Raw genomic sequence first — 27,024 nt, 5'->3', positions numbered from 1 at the left:
AAATAAAAGAACAAAATATTTTTAAAGTATTAAATATGCATTTAAAAATACTTGAACTGCTAATAAGAAATGATCATACAGAAATAGGTTCTCAGATTTTTCTGGTGGAATTATAAATTGTTTCAGTCTTTTAGAAAGCAAATTGGCACTATGTACCAAATACTGAAAACACTGATATCCTTTAACCTAGTAATTCTGTCTTCAGGAATATATGCTTTTAAGGGTCCAAAATATGGAAAAATACATATTCAAGATGAATATCAATACACTATTTATAATATATAGATATTTTTTTAAAAACCCCGAACACCAACAAAGCCAGCTTTGGTAACTAATAGCAGAAGGATATTTAAGCAAATATTACTTAGTTAATAAATGTTACGAAAACTATTTAGTAACATAAGAAAGGTTTGACATGTTAAATGGAAAAACAAAGCATATCAAATTATCCTCATACTACGATTCTATTTTTTTTAAAGCTACTTAAATAGAGGAGAGACCGAGGAGACACTAATATGTTAACAGTGAGTATATTGGAGTGGCAGGATTCTGGTGAATTCTTTCCCTCTCTTTTCCAAATTTCTATCATATATGACCTTTATGAACAAAACAAACATTTAAAAATCAAAATAGGGCTTCCCTGGTGGCATAGCGGTTGAGGGTCCGCCTGCCGATGCAGGGGACACGGGTTCGTGCCCCAGTCCGGGAAGATCCCACATGGCGCGGAGCGGCTGGGCCAGTGAGCCATGGCCGCTGAGCCTGCACGTCCGGAGCCTGTGCTCCGCAACGGGAGAGGCCACAACAGTGAGAGGCCCGCGTACCACAAAAAAAAAAAAAAAAAAAAAAATCAAAATAATTATTAAAATTATGAATCAATCTAAGCAAATATACCTGTCCAGGGTACATAAATATACTTTGGTCACAACAAAATTTTAAACATATTTGATCATTATTGAAAACATATTCATATGAAAATGTATGATAATTCTTTTGTTCACCTGGAAGCACTGTGTGAAATTTTTTTCATAAATTCCTAGTATCTTCCTTTTACATATTTATAAATTTTAAAAGATTATTTATAAAAATAAAGCCTTGGAATATAAAATACTAATACACTGAATAACATCTCCTTGTGGATTTCTAGTATTAGAGAGGCTTCATGGGCAAAAATATAATTTTATGGTCCAACAACAATGACAAAAAAAATCACAATTAAGAAAGTGCAAAACTTTAAAGTCATATGCTTATAAAAGCCCTGAAACTATCTGTATTCAAAACGAGTCATAAAATATGACTTAAGCTGACATAAATTTTATGGAACCTGGATCTCACCAGCAAGTACATTCTCCACTACAAGGCAGTCGTGTAAACTCATTCCAGGGTTCTTTGGCTCCTTCCCCTTCAGCTATTTAAAGGGTAGTTCATTTTCAAACCCCAACCTTTTAGCTATTATTTCAAAAGAGAACCAGCGTGTATGCATCCTCTTAGCTGTTTATCTATATTTGTAAAAACTGTGGGAGCTGTTAGTGCATTCAGTAAATTCCTTACAGCTGGGTGCTTTTTCTTTCAATACATCGAGTTCATTTAATGTTAGATTGAGGGATTACAGTAACAAACGTATGTTTTTATGTATTACCTCAACTCATTCAGAAAATCCCTAACATATAATGCTGCAGTGGTCCTCATTTAGCGCTCATTCTTAGAGCCAGGCCAACTGGTAATTGTTTCACAGCTTTCCAGAGGGATATAAAGTATACTTAAGAACAAAGTGTCAAGCAGAATGACTTAAACAGCACTCCTGAATTCCTACTGGCCTTTATTTAGTTTGAAACTGAGCAGTACCTCTGAGTAAATTGGAAAGGCAACAGAAAGGGGGAAAGGCCTCATCTTCCCATTGTTCTTCAATGGGTAAAAAATAAAAATCTACGGAGCAATTGATGCAGTGATCTGAAGCAGCCTTACTAAAACACCACTGTAAAGCAATTATACTCCAATAAAGATGTTTTTAAAAAAAATCAAAGGGATAATTGTAAATGAATTTGCCTTCTACATGGAAAACAAAGAAAGCTTTAACTCAAACATCTGTAGACGTCACTTTTAAGAGAGCCAGGCCATCCAAACTATTTCAAAAATTTCTTCCAATTGCTAAGAACATAACATGTTCCAATTGCTAAGAACATAACATGTTATTTCAGGCAATGCTTTACTTACTATACATATAAACTAGTGTGTGAATTTGGTGTAGTGAATCTGTGTATTATATTTATTCTCATTTATAGGCTTCAGAATATACTTCTACTACTTCAAGCTTCATTCACATGATTAATTTAAAAAATTTTCCTGATAATTCAAATTTCATTTATCTTGGTGCTAAGCATCCTGGAAGGAATTGCAAAATTATTCTTGAAAGAAAATTAGGCCCGGTTTAGACATGATTATCAAAAATAAATTTGGCACAAAATGGAAACCACACGTGGTGGAGTGTACATACGCATTTACATACATATAATTTTCTAAAGTGAGCTTTAAAAAAACCCAAAAACTTCAAACTTCAACAGACCCCTATCCTGTAAGAGTCAAATCCAAAGTTTTCTGGCTGGATTTACATGCTGATTTGTCTATAGGAGATCGTTCCCTGGCTGTCTGCATGGTTGACTTTCAACATCTAGGTCTCTGCTCAAATGCTTGCTAACTCTCGATTACTTGCATGAAAGTAAAATGGGATTCATAAAGTCCTGATTTTAGCTCTTAGCTTCTACGTCACCAGATTTACAAAAAGGGAAATGACCAGTTTAATGTAATCCTAAAGTGATAAGCAATGGCAGAGGGGAAAAATCCCAAAGGATTACAAGGATTCAGAGCCTACCTAATTGAGAAGTGATTAAAGTACATGTTGGCAAACTAGAAATAATACTTTATATCATTTTTATATGAGCTTTTTCCGGTACACACATCTCCATTTTTAAATGGAAAATTAGAATTTTGAAGCTTAAGATCCATATTTACACGTAGCCTCCTTAAATTCTGAAATGTAATGTAAGAATATACATTGTTTACATATAAAAATCTTCATTTTAGTTATGTAATTACTCTTCTAAAATGAAACAGCAAATATTCTTTTTCTCCACCTCTGCATTAAGAAAGTTATACAGAGACTTCACTTCAATATTGTAAATAGTATTGTTCAGTGATAGCCAGATGCACGTGTTTGTTTCCTTCCCTCCCGAAGTTTGTCTCACCTTGCACTTCGGACACTTCTGGGCGTTCCTCTGCCCATGCTCAATTTCGCTGGCCCAGTGACGCAATAATTTGTCTCCTTTTTTGTACTCCTTGCAGTTAACACCTTCATGCCAAGGAGAGTGGCACTTAAAACACCAGACGAATTGGCAAGTGGGGCACTGGATCTGCATAAGGAAAAGTAATATTAAGTACTAGTAGATATATTAAATTGTCTAAAAAGATAAGAATGGTGATGCTTAGGGAAATTAGCTAAAAGGCTATAATTGGTCCAAATTTAAAATACCTCCCCCTATACAAAACTGAAACTAGAATAAGATATGACTGTTCTGTTATTAAAGGAGGAAAGAATTGCTTTGGCATGGGTGATCTGACTGTTTGTAGACCACACTAGAATTAAACCCTTCGGATATTCTGGAAATCAATTTGGCCTTAAGAAAACCCCCTAGATTGAAGCACAGAGCAAAATCTGAAGGCTCACAATGCCCCAGATCCACACTCAGGCTTCTGCCCTTGAACTCGCCTGTCCCTTGAACCAATTTTCCAGGCATTTCCATCGCTCTTCTTACCAATGGCTTCATTCACTTTTATAAAATCAAAGCTCCACAGATGCTTCATCAAATGAAAAATGCACTGGCAAATAAACTACTATACCAGCATTTGCTATGATAATGGATATCCATGGTTTGCTATTAATCTAAGGGAGGTTAATTATAAAAATAATATAAAGGATCTTATTAGAAATATATACATATGGTGGTCCTGTGGCCTGTACCTAGGAAACCATCAGAAGATGTCTTCGTATGCTCACTGTGTGGAGGTGTATGTGAAAATGCATGTGTATGTTTTGAAAATATCTGTCTTCCACTTGATATGAAAGACACTTTATCTGACTTCCTGTGTTTTGAATAACAGTGCAGCATCCCATTCTCTCACCATATTTCTGGTCCTCACTCTCTACAAACATATGAGCATAACTTGACTTTCCCCGTTCTGTTTGATTAAAGTGAATTAATAAAATGTCTCACTATAAACAACTGACTATTCTCTGTGCTCTTGCAAATTACTTCACTGAGCATGACTGAATTTACTGACTACACTTTGAAGATTAGTTAGAATTTCTTTTGGTAAACTGTATACAATATCACTACTTTCTTTTTTGGAAAACCACTTTTTTGACAATGGTGGTTCCAATCTATAGATTAACTGAGTGGCAATTACAATCAGCTCTTATGTGTATACCTCAAAGCACGGCAGTATTCATCTATGTCAAGGATAGATAATGTTATTCCTATGCAAATATGAGTAACAAAAATACTTTCTCTTTTACTTTATATCAAAACAAAATAGTATTTTGTCATAAAATTCTAAAAATCTTCATGTTTATTTATTAAAATGCTGTTATATGGTAATGTTTATACTGCTGCATAACATGCATAATTTATCTTTATCAACGAAATAATGCTGCAAAGTCGATATGAACATCGTAAGTTTACAGATGAGGAAACTAATGCTCACAGATATTAAATAACTTGCCCAAAGAAACATAGCAAGTAAAGTTCTCTGACTTCAAGGCCAGCATTGTTTTCATTGGCCAAAACAATTCCTCATACTAAACAGCATTCTTGCTTTGATGACTGAAAACCAAAGTGTAAAAGTCAAAGAAGGTCATGTGGTTAATCTATTCAGTAAATCAGAATTCTATACGACTATCAACATAAGGCGAATTTTGAAAATCCCTTTCAAGATTTTACTCCCATAAATTAGGAGACCCCTTGTTTTTTTTTTTAAAGGATGATACTATTTAGTCATTTAAAATAGCCATTTTTGCCTTTTCTGATCATTAAAGTTAAAATAAGTTATTTTTAAAGTAAGAAGAATGAGTCGAAGCAGGTAAACTCCAGATAATAAAACAGTGTAAAAAGATCACTTAAAACAATGAAGAATACATGTGAATATTACATGGGGGCCTACGTGAACGTAATTTTTGAATGTAATGAATGAAACGGGGAAGTCGAAAAGACTCACTTTTCCTCCTGCTTCTGCCACTACGTCAGAAGGGCTGGAATATTTAATTCAGTTCTCTTCTATTAGACATTATACATAATTCTAAATTACTGAACTCTAGCATTGTTAAATTAAAAAAAACCAAACCTCTGGTTTTTAATCAGTCAGTCTTAGATTATACTTATGAAATGAATAGTAGAAGGATGACTGTAATGGGGGCTTTGAAACTGGTATTAACTCAAAGGATGTCAGACATCATAATGGTTCAAGGAGCTCTGTGACCAAGTGCTGAACTATCGTATCTATGGATCTCTAATGAAGACAATTAGAAATGTAGGTTCTCCTAAGAATGATAAGGAATCTAATATTCGGTGTCCTTCCCAGGGACTCTGGCTCCCAACTTCACATAATAAACAACTAAGTTTCACTGCCGATCCTCACAGACAACACAGACTTGGTTGCAAACTATGAAAGGAGTTTTGCCGCAAGCTCTCAAGTGAAGATAAATAATTTAAATTCAGACTCGCCTGCTTACTGTCTCACTGAAAACATTAAAATAACTACTGCCTTGCTTTGGATTAAAATAAGACAAGGACTAATCACCAATCCCAACCACCTTGTTATTCAAAGACTGCACCTGAATTGTTTAAATACTGACTTTTTGGTTTGAAGATGCCTTATTCATTCCAACCGTAACCATATTCAAAATTGTAGACATGAACACTGCATCTTCCTCCACACGAAATGCCGTCTCACAGCCACAGCCCTCCCACACAGAGTGCCTGCCTCCTGAGTCATTATATTCACACAGCGGTCACCACACTCTATGCTGGCTACTCAAAGTGTAGTTGGGGAAGCGGCAGCATCGGCAACACCTGGGAGCTTGTTGGAGACAAAGAATTCATGTCACACCCCCGACCTACTGAACCAGAGCCTGCATTTTCGTCCCCATGTTAAAGTCTGAGAGCCTTGCTCTGTATCATGTGACCCCACAGCACTGGCCACAACTGATTACACCAGGGATGAGTCCCCAGGCTAAAAGCAGGGATCTACTTGTGGGCAAGAAGCCTACGAGGTGGCTGGCAGGAGCTTTGGGAAGAGCATGTTCCTTGTTGAACAGAGATTAGCCAAGACAGATTTTCTCTCTTGAGGAATGAAAAAGGGATACACGTGCACTCTACCTTGGCTGCAGATGCAAAGACAGAGAAAAGCTAAGTGAACACAGTGCAGATCACTGGAGAAGGGAACAGCAGTCATTTTCACTTCTAGTAACACAACAGAGGGGCTCTCATGTCCTCAGAGCTAGTGTCTGGTTCTCCACGAGGCCCGCCTGGGTGGCAGCTGAGACTGCTTTCTTGCCCTTCCTACTACTTCCCGTGCAACCTTATAGTAGAACGCATTAAGTGAGGGGGCTTGAAAGACAGCAAAGCTCTGCTTCTTGTAATTGGAGAAGGTCCAATGAACACAATCTGTCTATTGAAATCTTAACCAGATGAAATGCTACTTGCTCCAAGATGTCTTCACTATTTCTCCCAACCAGATTCAGTATCTTGCAGAACTTACATTACAGCTACATTACACGTAGCTATCTAATCTCCCTAACAGCCTACAGGTTCACTGAGGGCAAAGGCTGCTTCTCATTCACTCTGTTTCCTGAGTTAAGTAACACAGAACTTGTGGCACATGGTAGGCACTCAGTAAGTTCTTTGTAAAATGAATTATTTTGCACAGAGCAAGTACTGCATATTGGCTAACATTACATAAATTCCAAGAAAACCCAACATGTCTAATTTATGACCAGTGGCTGAGATGGTATCATTGCTTCTTAGATTACCAAATGATGTTTACTAAATATTTTACCCACATAACATTTTACTGAACATCATGATTAATGTGCAAACTCTTCTACAAGAGGCAAGGCTACAAGTGTTTCAAAAATAAAGTTATCAGAGTTAGGAATCTTGACTAACTTGTTCTATAATCCATGAACAATAAAAGAAACTCATATTACATTTTTTTTACTTTTGAATCCCCTTAGTTTTTCTAGAATTCTGGGCTACAGTGACACTCAGATGACAAATTAAACCAACCCACTTGCCCGAAGCAAATGGTATTTTCTCTTGACAGTTCATCATGCCAATAAAGAAATAACCCACATAACAAAAACAGAATTCAAAACCAAAGAGCACCCCAAATAAGTCTTTTCTTGCCTAAATACTATACTCCTATATTCATAATTATTTTAAATAAATCACAAAATCATTACTTATCAAACTCAAAATATTAGACAACATACTCGACAAAATCGAGTATGAATTAACTCGATTTTCCAAGAAGAATCTGCTTTATTAGAAATTCAGATTAAGACAAATACTCAAGAATGAAACATTCATCAAATCATTTGACCATTCAACAGATACTTATTGAGCACCTTCAAGTAACAGATACTGAGTGTACTGATTTTAGGCACATCGAAAAGGATGAAAATACTGTCCTCAAAAAAATTACTGAAGGCAGACAGATATAATAAACCACAAGAGCTATAAAACCATGTAACAACTGCTAGAGTAGACGCTTGGACAAGAGCGTGCCATGAGAAATGTGCCTCAGGGAAGGCTAAAGAGTAGAAGTCAGAGAGAATACGGCCTTGGAAGATAAGTGGGATGTCACTTATCCCACTTATCCCAGTGGGATGTCAGGAAAACACTTCAGGCAGAGTCCAGCCTGAGCCACCATTGAGGCCTGAGAGCACACGGTGCATTGGGGAAATAGTAAGTGCTCCAGTGGGGCCCGAACAGAGGTGTCACTTCAGCTGGGTCAACCCTGAGCCTTGTAGATGTGCCCAAAAACAGGGTCCAATTAGTCTTACATTAAGGTTCCTATACTCCTGATGTGTCTTTCAAAACACACTGTGGTCCAGAAACTTCTTATACGAACCATAGAGAACTTATGGCTGTCTGACTAGTATGTCCTAAAGAAACTGATCAATATACATGTAAATAATCACGACATCTTGTAGTTATAAAAAGTTTTGTAACAACTTAAGGAGGTTTTCTTGAAGAGAAGAATATTGTGAGGAAGTGCTGGGTGTTACAGACAGGAGAAAAGAAGTCTCTTATGCGTGACTTCAAATACTTTCAAGGAAGCACGATCTGCTCCCTTACAAGATCAAATGCTAGAGCAAGAGTGGCAGTGGCGGAAGGTTCCCCAAGTGGGAAAGATGACTTGACTTCTTGCCTTGATTTTATTCCCTAAGATTTTACCTCCTACTTGGGAACCTCTCCCTGAATGTAGTGCCAATAACACATGGGCTTCATGAGGCACTGCTCCCTAAACATAGTCCAAACGTGGTCAAGTGAGCCTTCCCTTAATTTCTCACAGCATAGCTTAAACTAAACTGGAAAATGAAAGGGAAACTTTCCTAAAGGTTGGGGACCAAATAAGGACAAGAATGCATAGTAACTCATGACAAGATAACCTAAATGGAGATAGAGCGTTTATTCATATAAATAACCTTACCGACATCCCTCTTACGGTTCCCAGGCTCCTTTTACATGTGCAACACACTATTTATTGCACAATACATTCACTTCAATACTAGCTTTTATTTTCAACGGAGAGGCATGCTTTCCTAGGGCAGTATATCAGAACTTGGGAATGGGGGTTTTGTTCTTTGAAAAGGGTCCTTCCTCTCTCCCTAATTTGAGAATCACTGTTCCATACTAACCCATCTTGCTTGTATTGCCAGGAATCATCTTTAAGCATTTACAGACTCTTCCTCTAAACCTAGAGAGCAAGACCCAGAGGAATATCTGAGTCTATTTCTTCCACCTCTTCATAGATGAATATAAAGTGTACTGGAAGATTCTGCTCTGATTTGCATAACCCAAATTCACCAGCCAGAGCAGGATGGCATCATCCGGTTTTCAAAAGGACACGCTATTCTGAACACAACACAAAAGGCTAACATCTCACAGAGATACCCACGGAAAGAAGCAAGAGGGCTAAGTACAGAGTGTACTTGAGAAAATGGGAGTATTCTCTGTAGCCAATAGGTGAAGCAGAAGAAAGAGATCTCAGCCTGAAGGTAACAATGAATCTTTCAAAATGGAAGGGAATGATTCTATAAGTACCAAGTTTCCTAACGATGGAAGTGTTCAGTGTCTGAATGGTCACCTGGTAGGCATTTAGACTAATGCATGGGGTTCCCTTACAGTTTTGAGATGGCAAATATGGAAAAGTAGAAATACAGAGTAAAGTAGGTGAGAAATGCACACTCCTAACATCTTCCAGATCATTTTATAATGGGAGCAAGGCTTGGCTTACTTTTACCCACTATTCAGCAGGTCGTCAAAGAGAAATGATTCTTCACTTGTCTCCTGTGCTGAAGATACAAGGGATGATGTGATGAAGTGAAAAAAACAGACAGTTCTCAATCCCATGGCTGGTCAATTTATGGTAGCCATGAGCCTCTATTATTACAATTATTGTAGTTTTTTCTTTTTTAAGGTCAGATGAAGGCTAAAATTTCAAATGAATTCCAATATTTGGCTTTTGTTGCTAGAAGTTCCAAGTACAAGTAAAGACTCTATAAAATATTACGGCTAACTTATGCATCAAGACAGGAAACAAAGAACAACTTTAGCAAAGCATCTCATTAGTAACTAGAGGGGGAAACGCATCCTAATAAAACTTAGTAGGCTTGCATCATAGCTGAGTGCTATACATTTGTTTAGTGGAAACATATATAACACACCCTTTGTTTAAGATGGCTTCTTTATTTTTTTTTAATTTTTACTTTATATTGGAGTATAGTTGATTTACAATGTTGTGTTAGTTTCAGGTGTACAGCAAAGTGATTTAGTCATACATATGCATATATCTATTCTTTTTCAGATTCTTTTCCCACTTAGGTTATTACAGAATATTGAGTAGAGCTCCCTGTGCTATACAGTAGGTCCTTGTTGATTATCTATTGTATATACAGTCGTGTGGATATGTTAGTCCCAACCTCCTAATTTATCCCTCCCCCACAAGATGGCTTCTTTAAACTGGGCTAGAGAACTTTTATCTTTATCTCTCTCACAAATCTATGCTAGCAACAATCATTTAAGAAACTACACTTGTTTTCTATCGGCTCCTGACATCAATGATGCATTACTGCCAAGAGAATTCAGTGTGTGTCGTAAGCTAAACTGATCTTGCCAGGCTGATGCACAATCTGACTCCCAATTTGTAAACACTGTCAACCTAAAGTGATGGTGTCGAGGGAAAACAGAAGAGCAGAGCAGCATGCTAACTACACTTTCATGTGAAAGCTTTAAACATTTTTATAGATGGAAAAAATTCCTCACATCATGTTTACAAGAAGGAAGCTTAAGCACATTTTATTCATTTATTTTTTATCTATTTCTATATAAATGAAAGTTGCTCATTGGAAGTACAACTGAAGAGGTACAGCTGGGATTTGAATAAACAAAGGACAGGCAGGCCCCCAGAAGCAGAAATAGTGGGAAACCATTGCCATCCCTAGGGCCAAAGAGACAAGGGAAGAAAGAATTTTCTGGAGCCCAGTGAGAATTAGAAACATGGGGTGGGGGACTATCTAGGGGGAAGCCACAGTCATGGAGGGACATAGCTACTGCCAGAGCTTTGGCACTGAATTAGGAAGGGAGTAAGGAAGTAATGCATCAACTATTCTCCTTTCCATCCTCCCTGCCAATGCCAACCCTTGGTTGAACCCAAATAGAGACTGAGATGGTAAGGGAGTTGGGAGAAGCAGTCCAAAGAGGTATCTTTCTGGAGTTTAGGACAGGTCATCGAGGTTTGAATAACTGACAAAGGAAGAGGGTAAGCTGGGTATTACTAGAATTCCAGCCTTTCACTTAAGCATGTTTTAAAGTACACCAATTAGGAACAACAAACCCACCGACTTGATTATACTCTTAAAGACCTTAGAAAAGTTCTTTTCCGCATGAGGAAATAATGCATTTGTGCAGTTTTATAATATAAACTGTGATTTCAACCCAGAAAATTTATGATTACAAGAGAGAAAAAGTAATGCATAATATACAAGGTAAGAACATAGAGGGAGTTTCCTCAGGACATTTTATTGGCTTTTTTCACCTTATGATGAGTCAAAGCACTGTTTTGTGAATTATCAAGGTTCTGCTTAATATTTGTGGGAGAAGAGTGGGGATTATTATTAGTTTTGCCTCAAGGAAACCATAAAGAGGATTATCTCCAACATGTTCCCTGTGTTGATTTATGCATGCCCTTCAACTTACTCCAAATCAATATGAAAAGGGGGATCGTTTCTTGGTCTACACTTGGAAATAAGAAGGAAACCCAGAACTGCCCCTACCTCAGTAAAACTCCTAGGAGTAAAATAAGTACATTTAAGTATCTGCAATCCTCTCCTCTCTCCCGTGAGAAACTGTAACTTTTCCCACCTCCCAAAACATATATTTCTAATTTCTGTGAATTCAGGGACCTCCTCCCCTCCTCAAATATTAATGCTTTCCATCAGATCACTCCTAGCGTTAGATCCATGCTTCTTGGATATCTCTTTGATGCCCCAAAGGGTCTTCAAAATTAACTTTATCCCACATTTCAAATGAATTAGTTTTCTACTCCCCAAACCTGCTCCTCTTTCTCAAGACACAGTCTGTTTCACCCCCCTTTACTCTGACCATCCATCAGTCACCCCATCTTTTATTCCACCTCTATTCTTTTTGACTCCTCAGTCCCTTCCCTAATAACCCAGGGTTGTTCATTCTGCTGCCTTTGCCTGATAGTGATAATAAGCATAATAATTTCTAGCACGTGTTGAGCACTTAGGATATATCAGACATGGTGCTAAGCACTTTATATGTGTGAACTTGTTTAATCCTTATTACACTCTTATGACAGGTATTATTACTACCACCAGTAAAAGATGCAGAAACTGTACTCAGAGTTACAGAGCTAGCATACGGCAGGCTGAGAATTTAAATTTGGTTTGAAGCCTGTGCTCTGACCCACCTTTTCTAGCATAGCAAATTCAACATTTCAAGGCTTAGTTTAATGTGTTTGCCCTTTACTGAAGCCTTCCCAATCTCTCCTGTCTTTTCTTCTCCTGTGCTCTCAGCATATTCCACCCACATTTATTATGCACTGGCCCATTTATTCGTTCCCTCAAGACATATATTTTGAGAGAATACTCTACCAAAGTGCTTGACACAGGTTATCAGCAGTAAGCAAGTCTGGACCTGGTCTCCTAGAGACCAGTGCGAGAGACTTTAAGCAAATAACCACACGAATACACCATAAAATCTTAGCTGATAATTGCCATGGAGAAAACCTTCAGGTGCTGGTGATGTGTCTGTCTCCAGGCATCACCTGAGAACCATTACAACCATAACTTCAACATTTTTGTTTTCTTGATGCTAACTTGTTCTCTGTATTAACATGGATTTTGAGCTGCATTAATAAATTATAGGAACTGTTTAGGTTAGAAATTAGATTTCTAAATGGAAATTAAATGGAAATTTAATTTCTAAATTAAATTAATTTCTAAATGGAAATTTCTAAAGTCAATCGTGTAGAAATGGAGTCGTAAAACTTTTTGGCTTCATGAGTTGCAGGGATGAGAAGGCAAATGTTATGAATGAAGAAGACTGGATTTGACCAAAGGCAAGGTTGTCTCAATGTAAATTTCTCAATTCAGGAATATGCTTGTACTATTTCATATAGTAAGAGTTTTATTGCGTTCAGAACATAATGGAAAGCTCTATTTACTAAATTTTTGCCAGAAGATGTTGAGTGAGGGAGATCAGTTTATCCTGGAAGGTTAAACTGGCACCTAAAAGGTCTTGTTACTGCTTGTTGATATATTCTGTTTATCCCTTTTCCACCAGCAGTGTACAAAAAATTTACAAAAACCTATTCAAATGAAGTACCCAAACATGATATTTTATATCTCAAATTTCATATGTGATATACTCAAAGGTATTTCCTGCTCTAAAATAGCTATAATATTTTCAAGCAATTTTAACCTTGTATGTTAAGTGCTTCTGAATTGACAGCAGAAACCATAATAAATGCTCAAAGAAGGACATCTTGGATCAGGACATTATAACTCGACTCACAAAGAATAATATTGAAATATACATTACAAGGGTTTTATTAATAGATACAAAACACAATTTAGGCTCTAAGCAATATCATGAAGAGAGTTTAAATTGCTCAGACATGTTAGACATTAGCAGTAAACTTTTTTTCTATTTCTGTTGCCTTATGACTCAATTTATTTTATTCAAGTACTTGAATTCACTGCTCTTAAAGTTATGACAAACTATACCAATTTGGAAGTGGGTTCTGTTATTAGGAAAACTGAATTTTAAAAAATACAGCAAACCTAAAAACTATCCATTGCTTAGCCCCAAAGAATGATGATATTAGTCTCAGTTTAGGGTGCTATACTGTAATCATGAATATCACAGTGGCTTTGCTGGAGTATCCATGCCTGCGCTCCCTTTACTCATAATATCCAGACAGGTATGGGCATGTGAATCAGGTAGTTAATACTAATGTGAGAACTTGGAGTTTAATGATGAAAATGCTATATAAACATTAAACTAAACATATAAACTAAACAGTAAAAATCATTGCTTCAGGAATTGTGTAGAACTATGTAGAATATAGAACAGGGGGATGGATAATTTACCTCTTCTGTTATAGATCATCTTTTCTGTAAGAGTAAATAAGAGTAACAACAATAATCATCCCCAAATTCTGCAGTAGCTTTATTTTTCTTGAGAGCTGCTTAATAGTTTCACTTTAGGTTGAGATTTTTCATCCCCCACCTATTACCAATGATTTTAATTGTTTCATGATCAACAACATCTAGTTTGTATTGATTTCTGCTTCATTTACTGCAAAGGTTCCCAATTCTGCTACATATTAGAGTCACCTGGTGAAGTTCAAATATTTGCAAGACAGTTCTGGGGTGAGAGGGCTGTGGGCTGGAGACCAGGCACTGGTGTGTCTAAAAGCTCGCCAGGTGATTCTAATGTACAGTTAGGGCTGTGAATCAAGGATTTGCTCCCACAGTTGTTGCCATGGTTGCCATGCCTTCAGTCTTGCCCTCCTCTGACATCCTCTATATGCTGCCAGAATGATCTTCCTGCAATGCCCACAGAATTAAACTCAAGCCTGAGCACAGTGTAAAAGACTCAACATGATCTGCTCTTAAATACCTGACCAGCTGCCTCCCCGCTACTCTCTCTCCCTAGCTCTATCAAGCACTCATTTCCAACACGCCTGCCTCAGCCTCCAGGCCTGACTCTTACTCATCCCTTGCTCTGAAATGCTCTCCACTGTTTATCTGCCTGGAGAACTGCATCTTCTCCATGAAGCCTTTCCTGACACGCTAGCCCCCCTCCTCGGTCTGTGTTCTCAAAGCACGAGTGTATTGGGTTTCACGTTTTTGTTTTTTGACTACTCATATTGAACTGTCATTTTAGAACATATGTCTCTCTCACCTTCATTAGACATTTTTATGAGCAAGGATTGTGTCACATTTGCCACTGTATCCCCAAAACTTAGCACACTGCCTAGCATATACTGGCATTTTGTATTTGCTGAATAAATGAATAAACAGCATATTAAACTATTTTCACTTATTATAGACAGAACCGGAGGAGGACTCACATTGGGTTCACTGAAAAATTTAAGCTTGTACTAAATTTTTTTAAAAGACTTAGTATTTATTTAATATTTAGTAATAGCAATGATAATTACTTCAAAGATTAGTCTTTCAATTAGTGAATTTTACACAGGTTAAAGCCAAAGAAGTTTAATTAAATCCTCAATAGTGCTCTAACGATGATAATCATAGCATCCCCAAACCATACATTTTCAGAATCATCGCCATTGTATACTCACCTTGGACTCCATAAGGGAAGGAAGCCCACTTAATGCCTACCACAAGTTGGCCTAATTTGGCTGTTCCCACCATGTGCCATCTAACCCACAACTCTGGTGAACATGCTTACTTTGTATTTGCTTTCTGATCTGGAAGGGGTGGGAATATGTCCTTTTTTCTTGAAGGTTGTAAAGTGCTTGCACTGAGGACATGGTTTGGTGCTGGAATCAATACGGCCAAGTTCCAAGAAGTACTTGTATTTGATGGAGTCTTCATGAGTTAAGTTATAGATAACCGTTGTTTCTTCCAAGAATTCAAAACATTCTGTGATAGGGCATTTGATTTCCACTTGGCCAAGTTGTACCTGTGTGAAAGAGCAAATGGGAGAGAAAAAAGTGCCAGTTATTAAGCTTCTCTTCTTTTTTCTTTTTCTTTTTTCATACCGTACTGCTTATTTCATGATTACTGTAAAGGATTATCTGTCATTTTTCATGATTCCTAACATAATAAATGATAATCACTTTGGTACCTATATCAGGCAGTACCAAATAAATAATACTATATAATGTTTCCAAAATGACTGATAGCGTGTTTAAGCATTCTCTATCATTAAATATAATGATAATCAAATATGAGAACTTAAATGGGCCTAAGCCACAGGCTCACCTAGGAAGCAAATTCTCATTCCATCCTCTGGAAACTGCAGGATGAGATAGCATTCAGACAATGAGCCAACTAAAGGAACAGCTAGGATGAAAATGTGTTTCAGTTTTTTCAACCTTACTACAAAGTTTCCTTACTACAACCTTACTCAGCAGTAAACCTAGGGCACATTTAACTACTTTAAAAAGACAAAAAAAGAGGATTTTGAAAGTACGTATATATACTACATCTAGTAGTTTAAAAATCATTGCTAGAGGGCTTCCCTGGTGGCGCAGTGGTTGGGAGTCCGCCTGCCGATGCAGGGGACACGGGTTCGTGCCCCGGTCCGGGAAGATCCCACATGCTGCGGAGCGGCTGGGCCCGTGAGCCATGGCCGCTGGGCCTGCGCGTCCGGAGCCTGTGCTCCGCAACGGGAGAGGCCACAACGGTGAGAGGCCCACGTACCGCAAAACAAAACAAAACAAAAAACATTGCTAGAAAAACCCTCTATTTTCCCTGGCTCTTCCAGGCAAAGAACATATAACTGTTCCCATGTCATCAGAATCATAGGAACAAGTAAGAAAACTAAACCAATCCTAATGCTTTAAAAAAATCCCTATGAGATCTGGCTACTACTGAGGTAATTTATAAAATGAATTTCTTCAAAGAACTGCAGAGTTAGATTAGGAGAGAGGAGAAGGAATATACTGGAATGCTGCATTTACCATTTATTTGGTAGGGGATTCTACAAATGGTTAGCATTAAAAATTACAGTATAAGATTCAAGTACAAAGTGTGGCCACAATTAAATTTTAAAAGATGAAGAAAATAAGCTACTTTGAAAGAAGGAGGACATAGAATTGCTTTCCATAAGTAGTGAGCAAGAACTCTTTATATTCATAGCATCATAATCTCTTTTTGCTCATCTTAGGGTAGCAGAGGGAGGTAGTGAAAGCTCCAAAAGGCAAACAACACTAAACCATTTCTTTTTCACTTGGGTGAACCTGACATTCTGAGAAGGCAAAACACATTGACCTTAATGAGAAAAGCGTGCTATGAAAATGGAGGGAGGAATGAGGAAAAGCCACGTGATCCAGGGAAAGAAAATCTCTGCAGTGAGCAATTAACAAAACCCCTAAATTCATAGTAACTTTTCTTTTAACTTTGCTGTGTATCTGGCACAGACTTGAGGAAAGGTAGTGAAGAAGCTACAGGCTGAAGGATGCCTGGGAACAATATATTTAATACTAGTAAAAAACATGAACCAGACAGATAATGAAATGAAAAAATCTGGCTTTGGGTAAACCATTTTATTAGTACTGACCTGCTGAAATGTAAGTTGCTCTATCATCTTATGCTACAATTGTACAAAACATAGTCCAGAGAGGTCTTTCAAATATTAGCCCAAAGCAATTTTTTCTACTTTTTTTGATGAGTCTGCTTATAGTTACAATCAGATTTTATTTTTATACTTCTTACAGAGTTATTATAACCCAAATTATGTTTTGTAATAAATTATTTTCAGTTACGGCTGAAGGCAGAGGCTGTACAGATGAACTGGGCTCAGAGCAGGAGGGCAGAGCATGCAGCCATGTTAGGAGTCTGAAGCAGACACCTAAGAAAAGAGAAAACTTCCGTTTTCAGCATGTGAAAGACAATTTCTTTTCACTCCATATAGAAGGAGTCCACTTGGATCATCTCAAGGGACTCTCACTTATTGAAGAGCTGCATACTTTGGGGAGTAAGAGCTGGAATGTTTTACTCCCAGGTCAATGTTTTAACCTGGCCTCCCTTGCCTCTACGTTTATTTATTTTAAGTATATAAATAATAACAATGGAAGCAGTAATTTCACAACCACCCAGAGAGTCGGGTCGTATAGAAATGGACCGTGGTATAGGAACCAGAACCATCCAAGGCAGCTCAAGGGAGAGAGTAATCTGGTCACTCTTCCTGCAGTGGGTGTTCATTACCACACCACACTGGGACACCTACCATCTAACGTCCAACCAAGTGCCTTTTCTTCTTCAGTGTCTCTCAAATCTGCCTGTAAGTCTATTCTATTTCCATAGCACACACAATTTCCTTATGCTTCACACCCTCTGCATTTTGCGTATTCCATACCTTCTCTTCCCTCTGAAAGCTCCAAAATCCCTACACCACTACACTGAGCCAAATGATCTCGTATTTTATTAAACAGACAGAAGCAATATGATCACATTCCTTTATCTTCCCACTACAAACTCTCCCAATCTATGTCTGTCTCCATCTTTTCTGTCTTCCCTCCTTTTTTTTTGTATTCTTCCCTGTTATTTTTTTTAAGGATCATGCAGCTTGATCTATTCTCTTCATTAGATTTTTTTACAGCTTTTTAAAAAATATTTATTTATTTATTTGGCTGCTTCGGGTCTTGGTGGCAGTACTCGGGATCTTCGTTGTGGCCTGAGGGATCTTTAGTTGCAGCATGTGAACTCTTAGCTGCAACATGTGGAATTTAGTTCCCTGACCAGGGATCAAATCCAGGCCCCCTGTATTAGGAGCACGGAGTTTTAGCCACTGGACCACCAGAGAAGTCCCAAGTCTTCCCTTTTTTTTAGCTTTTATGTTTTTCTTTCTTTGTTTTTAATTTTTATTTTATATTGGAATATAGTTGATTTACAATATTGTGTTAGTTTTAGGTGTACAGCAAAGTGATTTAGTCATACAGATATCTATTCTTTTTCAGATTCTTTTCCCATATAGGTTATTACAGAGTATTCAGTGGAGTTCCCTGTGCTATACAGTAAGTCCTTGCTGATTATTTTGTATATAGTAGTGTGTATATGTTAATCCCAACCTCCTAGTTTATTTCTGTCTTCCCTCCTTTTACAGCATAAGGCCTGAATCTACTTCCAGGACAACTGCATGAGTCTCTTGAAGTGTTTGTTGAGAATTCAAATTTCCTGGCCCACCTACGGCTTATACAATTTGAATTATTGCTGGTAAGCTAATATTTGGCAGTTTGGAACAACTACTCATACAATCCTTTGAATTACTCATACTTCTTCATACTAACAATATCCCCTTTTTCATAATAAAATGCTACTCATGACCTATGCAATCTCTTGGCCTCTACATGTCTATCTTTTCCGAATAATTTCCTCAATTTCCGAATAACTTCCTCAAAAGATCACTAAAAACCAATAATCATGGTTAAGCAAAGCGCATTCATTTATTTATTCAACAAGGTACATATTTCATCAATTCATAAGTATTTCAGTATGGGTCTAAAGAAAATAAGAAATCTTTAAAAAACATAATCACGATACCAAATATTTTCTAAAATGACAATAATTCTTTAATTTCAATTTAACAGTTTCAATAACATCATCTAACTTCTATTTATAGGATTTTATGTACTTAACATCCTTAAAACAAAGGTCTAAATTTCTGTTGCAGTCAATGCTAATACTACTATTTATATCACTGAAAAATACGCTCTCTAATTCTGAACAAAAACATGTCCATTCTTGTAAGACAAAATTACTTAATTCTAAAACAATCTCCAAGGGTGTTAGTAAGAGACACAATTATCCACTAGATAATTATCCACTACCTCAAGCTAGATGGCTAATTTGTCACTTGGGAGAACTCAAAAGTAATTTAATGCCACAGCCACAGGTGAGAGAAACCACTGGAAAAGTGACAGATTAATTAATTAACTCTTTCAAAAAACAAAAAAAGAGAGAAAATATAAACCTTGGATTCGAAGCTCAGTTTATCAAATGCATGGTTTATGAATTTGATCTTGGTTTTAAGTGTTGATCATGATAGTTTACAGTGTGCCTTGGCCTTTTGTTCACTTAATACCAAGGGATTTCAGATTTCCTCTATCATTAAAAAGGAACATATTAATATGGCAGAGGAGAAGAGAATACCACAACAAAAGCAATAACAATAGTCATGAAATGTATGCAGCACCTCCTCCATGCCAGGCACTGTTAGAAGCACTTTCTGTGCATTAATTACTTTGTGGCAGAGAGGCACAGTCATTTTTAGGTTCTACATTTCTCCATAAGGCTGCTTTACTGATAAATATGCTTCTTTGTTTACTCAGCAGGTATTACAGAGCATTGTGCTAGATGCCTTTGATTTTTTTAAAAAACTAATGAAAACCATCAAGTCAAATATCCCAGAAGTTCTCTCAACCCCAAGCAAGAAAAATATAAAGAAAATCCACTTAGGCACATCAAGTAAAAGTGCCAAGTACTAAATACAAAGGAAGTATCTTAAAAGCAACAGAGGAAAAAGACATTCCCACATAGAACACTTCAGCCCCAGGTCCCTTGCTGGTAAATTCTACTGAGAATTTAAGGATGAAATAACACTGATACTACAAAACTACTCTTAGTGAATAGTGATAAAAAGGGCGGGGAAAAAAAAGGGGGGTGATCACTATTCAGGTTGTTTTATGAGGCCAGCATAATCATGATACCAAAACCTGATAAGGACATTTCAAGAAAGGAAAACTACTGACTAATCTCTTCGTAAACACAAATGCAAAAATCCTAAACAAAACATTAACAAACCAATCTAGACAATACATGAAAAAGAAAATATATCATAATCAAAGTGGGCTTATTCCAAAAATGCAAGATTGGTTTAACATTCAAAAATCAATTGCTATAACTCACACATTAATAAAATAAAGGAGAAACATCATATGATTATCTCAATAGAAAGAGGAAAGGTTATCTGATAAATTCAACATTCATGCATGTTAAAATCTTACCAAACTAGGATGAAAATTCCTTAATCTAATAACGAGTATATATAAGAAAATCTACAGTAAACCTAACACTCAATGGTGAAATATTGAAAGCTTTTTTCTTAAGACTGGAAATTGGGTGAGTACGCACTGCCACCATTACTAAATATTGACTAGAGCTAGCCAATGCAAGAAGAGAAAAAGAAAAATGAAAATAAAATAATTAGAAATGAAGATATAAAATCCCCCATTTTTTGCAGACTGCATAATTGTACATGCAGAAAATCCAACATATCTACAGATAAACTATTAGGATAAATAAGTGAATTTAGAAAATTTGCTGAATAGGTCAATACACAAAAATCAAACTTACTTCCATACACTAGTAACAAGCAATTTCAAAATAGTATTTAAGAAATAGTATCACTTATAACATATTAAAAACATCAAATATGAATAAATGCAACAAACAATGTTCAATACCCCTGTATAGAAATATCTGAAATATTTTTGGTATCTGAAATATTTTTGGGAAAATGGAAAGAAGCAAATTAATGGAGAAATATATCAAGTTCTTGAACTGGAAGATTCATTAAAGATGTAAATATGGTCCATATTGACCTACAGATTCCAGGCCATCTTAATGAAATTCCCAGCAATTTTCTCTCTCTCTTTCTCACTCTCCCTCTTGCTCTCTCTCTCTCTTTTTCGAGGGGAATCATCTTCTAATTCAAAATTAGAAGATGATTCTAAAACTATATTAATTACAATAGTGTGATGCTGGCACAAGGATAGATAAGGATAGATATCAGAAAAATAGAACAGAAAAAGAGTACAGAACAGAACCACTTACATACGAACACTCGATGTTTCGAAATTATAGAGCAGTGGGGACAATGTTATTCTTCAATAAAGTGTGCTGGGTCACTTAAATATCTATTAAAAAAATATGTTTGATTCCTACCCCAAACCAGGTAGACTGTAGCTATAATTATAAAAGGTGAAACAATAAAACTTCTAAAGATGGTCAAGAAGAATATCTTCATGTCCTTAGGGAAGGGAAAGATTGCTTACACATGACACTAAAAAAACTCACCATTTAAAAAAAGTGATAAATTTGACTAAGTAAAATTTAAAACTTCTGTTCATCAATAGATACTGTTAAGAGAATGAAAATGCAAATGAGAATTGGAAAAGATACTTGCAATATGTAAAGAATAAGGTTTTGCTTATCCAGAATACATAAAGAGCCCTTCCAAATCAGTAAAAGAAAGGCAGACAACCAACCCAACAGATAAATGGTCAAGAGGATGTTCAAGTGATCAATAAATATATGAAAATACGTTTAACTTCATGAGTTGTCAGGGAAATGAACATTAAAACCAAAATGACATGGAATTTTGAAGGAATTAATTAATTGAGCTCTCATAACCCTCAAAGATTCAGCAAAATAATGTTTAAATAGTTAAAACAATAACTATACAATTAGTACAGTATTAATTTTCTATTCAATCATGCCAAATGTATTTTTCTATAGACAGTCCTCCTTTATGTTACTTAAACTTCTTTCTTCTTTCCTCGCTACCCAAACTTTCATGCTCCCTTATCCACTTAAGTAAAATTTTATCCAATAGGTGAATTGCACATTCAGATTTGGGAACTCAAGCAGTAAAAACTGTTTCTTAATATGTGGAAAGAATTATAAACTTCATCCAATTTTTCTCCTTGAAAAGCACACTGAGATATATTATTAGGTTTAAGCAAACAATTTTTTAGGATTCTATAGCTTATCTTGATTCTTTAAGAAGATAACACCCCAATTTTAATCCATCCTCAAAGAATATTAATAAGGAGGGCTTTTTCAATGCAAATCACTGAGTAAGTATTTAGACTGAGAGAGAAATGCACAATGTGTGCTCAGATAAATGTACGCTCAGAATGCGTACATACTCATTTAACTATAATCAATTTTACCTTTTGAAAGGTAGAAATTTTAGAACAGGCTAGATATTTGGATACACTAGAGAGGGAAATATTTCTAAAAGAAAAAAATTTGAGCTTACTTTGTTTAAATGTTGTCCACTCTTTTTCATCATTACACTCATTTAAATCAGATATTCCAATTTATTACAATCAGAAAATAAAGATACTACATAGGTAATTTATGAAAAGAACCCTGGAATGGAAATCAGATATAGGATTCTGGTGTTATTAGTATTTATGTGGCTGCATGTCCTTGAGTTCCAGGGACACACACAACCAAATCTCTTAGAGATGGACTGATTCACCTTTAGGATTCCCTACGGGCGCTAAAATTGTATAATTATAATATATGCTCTAACTTACAAAAAGTGTATGTAAGCTCTAAAGCTTTAGCTCTAGCTTAAAAAGCTGTAGAGGTTAATAGTTAAAAGAGTAGATTCCAGACTCAAATTGGCTCTGCTCCTTACTACTAGTTGCTAAATCTTTCTCTTGCCCAGCATCTGTATCTGTAAAAATCGGAATTTACCAATCGAATTTGGTTGTTTAGAGGATTGTATGAGTTGACTTACATAAAATACCTGGAACAGTACCTGATAGGCATACTCAATAAAAGTTTGCTAATATTTACCTTTGTTGATATTCAGAAAGCAGTATTTCACAAAATTAATTTCAGAAATTAGAAACCCTTTTATGCTTATTTCTTATACAAGGAGAACATTTTAAATTCTGTAATCATCCGTAATTCATAATTCAGTACTCTCATTCATAATTCAGTGTTCTTCCTCCAAAAGCGTATATGTAAAGGAAGATAACTAAAAGTACAAATTACATGAATATACTGTAGAACTGAATGCTGAGATACAAAAGAAAAACAAATCATATACATTTACATCAAAGGTGTCCCCATTTTAAAAAATAAATTAACCAAGAATGAAATACAGATGCATAATATGAATGTAATATATAGTACATAAAGTTCACTTTGAAGACATAAAATAGCTTTGAAATATTTAATCATCAGTAATCCTTAGTGGGAGAGGGAAACCTTAATATTTGTTTTACTCAGCTACCAGAGGTTTTAATTTTCAGTTAAAAGGGGCAAGTGAAAATTTCAGAGACTAGAAACAACTTTGGAAGCTTTAATATATTACAAAGCTCACAAGAGACCTTTTATAACTTCTCTCTCCCCCTCTTCATTGGTGTCTTTCCCTTGGCTTTCAAACTACGCTTAAATATCCTAAAAATGCCAAAAGCAAACAAAAGCAAAAGCCATCGGTGGTTTAGTTATGGAAAAGTATTTTGCCCTTCCACAAATCATACTAAATTCGTTTAACAAGTCTGAAAAGTGACATAAGAAAGCAAAATTTTGCAGATACAGGTGATTTTGAGGATTTACGAGTATTAGTGCCCAGTTAGAGCCACTGACTCAAGTGTGGGTATATTTAAGGTACTGGATTCAAGGAAAATTATTGCAAAACAGACATGTCAGCCCAGACATGGGTATGTAGTAGCTCCTCCAGTTTTTTCCCCTGTACACACCAAGGTAATTTTAATTCTCTCTTGGGTCTTGTAGCATGTTTACCCACTGTTCTTGGTAAGGGATTGTTAAATGCTTGAAGACAGCTGTCATGTCCCTTCAGTCTTTTTTCTCAGGAAAACATCCCACTTCTTTAACTATTCCTCACCTATTGTTTGAAGATTTTCCTTCTTCCTACGTTGTTGGTTTGTAAAAGTGTGATACCCAGAAACCAAAGCCATCATGCAGGTGTGGTCTGGCTACTGGGGAAACAGGATTATCCTCAACCACAGTAAACTGAAAGAAAGGAAAAGGAAAAGAAAAAAGTCCTCAGGAATTATAAGTTACCAAAATGAACCCAAGAAGAAGTAGAAAATGTGAATGGGCCAAGTATAATAGAAGACATGAGGGTATGTCTTCTTCTAGGAAGGCCATCTATTTCCTAGATTTTCACCTTTGTTGCAATTGAATATTCTCTCACTGAGAATACTCTTGATGAAAAATAATATTCTCTTTCTCTCTGTGGTTTTTATTTCTTTCCTTATCTTGTCTCTTTCTCATTTTCATTACTTTTACTTTGGTCCCTAAATCAGGCTCCCCAAACAATTAATCTTTTGTTTCTTAAAATAATTAGCTTTGGGCTTGCTTATCCTTCATATTGCTTTTTTCACTTTTAGTTTTCCTTTCTTTAGATTTTTACATTTAGTATTATGCTCTCCCTGCTTTTGTCTCATTTTGTTATTCTTTTTCTAGTTTCTTACGATCACTTTGTTTTCTGCTTTCTCTTTAGTAATGAATACAGTTTTTGCTACGTTCCAAAAATTTTGGTATGAAATGTTCTCTCTTATTTTCTAGGCAGTTTATAGTCTGTTTTTACTTCCTATTTAAGTGTTTCTTAATTTCTATGCAGTTAAAACTTTCTTTGGTAACTTTTTTTCTAAAATTTACTTGATTATGAATAGAGTAGGTAGACTGTAAAAACTATTAATTTTGATGTATTAAGGTTCTTTTCTAGCCAATTACATAATCTTTTAAAAATTTTTTTTGATATTAAAAATATTTAATCAAGAGAAGTAAGATTCTATATAGATTTCTATTAAATCACAGCTTTGATGATTTAAGTCAACTTCTCTATGGGCTCATTAATTTATCTACTCAATCTGATTCTGAAAGAGGAATATTGAAATTGCTTACTATAATTTTTTTCAAATTATCTTTGCACTTCTAGTTTTTATATTTTTGGTTTATATGTTTGACTGCAGTGTTTCTTGGTGCATACAGGCTTGTGACATATCTTCATAAATAGTCTTCTATCTGGTGTTTTTACATTTAAATTCTACCTCAACCTCATCAGAAATTAATACTACCACTTCCTCTTTTTATTGTCATTTTCCTCCTATGGCTCTGCTCATTTCTTCTCACCTCAACTTCATTTTAAATCACTTTGCTGGAAATGATTCTATGGATTAATTAAATACTCAAATATTTATTCAGTGTCTACCATGGACAAGACACTCTACTAGCTACTGGGGGGAATTTAAAAATGAATAAACTACCTTCAAGCAATTTTCAGTTTATTAGGGGAGAGAGACTTGGGCATAAATAACCACGGTTCAGGCGGAGAAGCACAAAGGAGAACTGGGTTTGACTGCTCATGGAGAAGAAGGTATTTTAGTTAAACTATGAAGAATGAAAAGGATCGCAATGAGTAGATTTGACTATGTCTTATTTCTTAAATAGAAAAAAAATGAAAAATAATACGAAATACATATCTGATAATGTTAGGTCAGAAAACATAATAAACATTGCATTTGTATATTATAAATATGTAAAAGCATATATGAAAAAACATATAAACTGAGAGGGAAGAAGAAAGAATTACTAAAACGATTTTTCAGGTTGTGGAATTATTTTTTTCTTATTTAATGTTCTAGTATTGGTTTTTTTAAATAAATTTATTTATTTTGGGGGAGGCGTGTTGGGTCTTCGTTGCTGTGCGCGGGTTTTCTCTAGTTGCAGTGAGCGGGGGCTACTCTTTGTTGCGGTGCGCGGGCTTCTCATTGTCGTGGCTTCTTTTGTTGCGGAGCATGGGCTCTAGGCGTGCAGTCTTCAGTAGTTGTGGCATGGGGGCTCAGTAGTTGTGGCTTGCGGGCTCTAGAGCGCAGGCTCAGTAGTTGTGGCACACGGGCTTAGTTGCTCTGCGGCATGTGGGATCTTCCGGGGCCAGGGCTCAAACCTATGTTCCTTGCATTGGCAGGCAGATTCTTAACCACTGCGCCACCAAGGAAGCCCAATGTTCTAGTATTTTTGTTACAATTTTTATCATTCAGTAATTTTTTTTTGCATCAGTGTTTTCTGACTCTTAATAGATGACAGATACAGAATGGATAGCAACACCAGTAAACCAAAACTTTGCATTGGTCTTGAAAACAAGAGAGAATACTGAGAATTATGGGTCCAGGATTTTACTTATCAAAACTAAATTATGAACATTATTTAAGTTTGTTTCTGAACACACTTGGTGGTCTAAGTTTATAGCCTCTACCATTGCACTGATGGATTCTGGGCTCTGTCCTAACCCTCTGCAGGGTGCAGTGGAGAAAGCAGACATTTCGTAAGTCAACTAAACCCTGTGGGAATCTCATTCCACACAGTCCTGCCATCATCACAGCTACTTCACAAAAAGCAACATTCCTTTCACGGAGCTCATGTCAAAATAGTTTGTTTTTTGCTTTTTTTTAAAAAAAATAATATCCAGAAATCTTTCTTCTTGAAACTTGTTTAACAAATAGAACAACAAAATCACTCCTTACGATACTACTTGTAAACCTGGAGGTAGTCCAAGTTTGACAAACTTTAAAAATACATGTTCTGTATTTTTATTCACAGCCATTTCAATATTTGGTGGGGTTTTTTTTCCCCTACAGGTTTTGGTCTTTCAATACTGGCAAGCATCAGTGCTTTCCTAGACTTTAACCCAAGTTAAC

General features: G+C 36.1%; 1 protein-coding gene across 1 annotated transcript in view; it reads right to left on the bottom strand.

Annotated features, from left to right (window-relative positions):
- The window catches only part of RNF217 (ring finger protein 217), a 128,026-nt gene that overhangs the window by 29,886 nt on the left and 71,116 nt on the right, over positions 1 to 27,024 (bottom strand). The window contains exons 2-3 of the mRNA XM_030853544.3: positions 15,282 to 15,515; positions 3,240 to 3,404 (exon numbers count right to left, since the gene is read on the bottom strand). Of these exons, the coding sequence (XP_030709404.1) occupies positions 3,240 to 3,404; positions 15,282 to 15,515 (399 nt within the window). The remainder of the gene's footprint in view (positions 1 to 3,239; positions 3,405 to 15,281; positions 15,516 to 27,024) is intronic.

This window comes from Globicephala melas, chromosome 14 (genome assembly GCF_963455315.2).
Source record: "Globicephala melas chromosome 14, mGloMel1.2, whole genome shotgun sequence".
In the NCBI taxonomy this organism is placed as follows: Eukaryota; Metazoa; Chordata; class Mammalia; order Artiodactyla; family Delphinidae; genus Globicephala; species Globicephala melas.
This window is presented reverse-complemented; position numbering and strand designations above follow the sequence as displayed.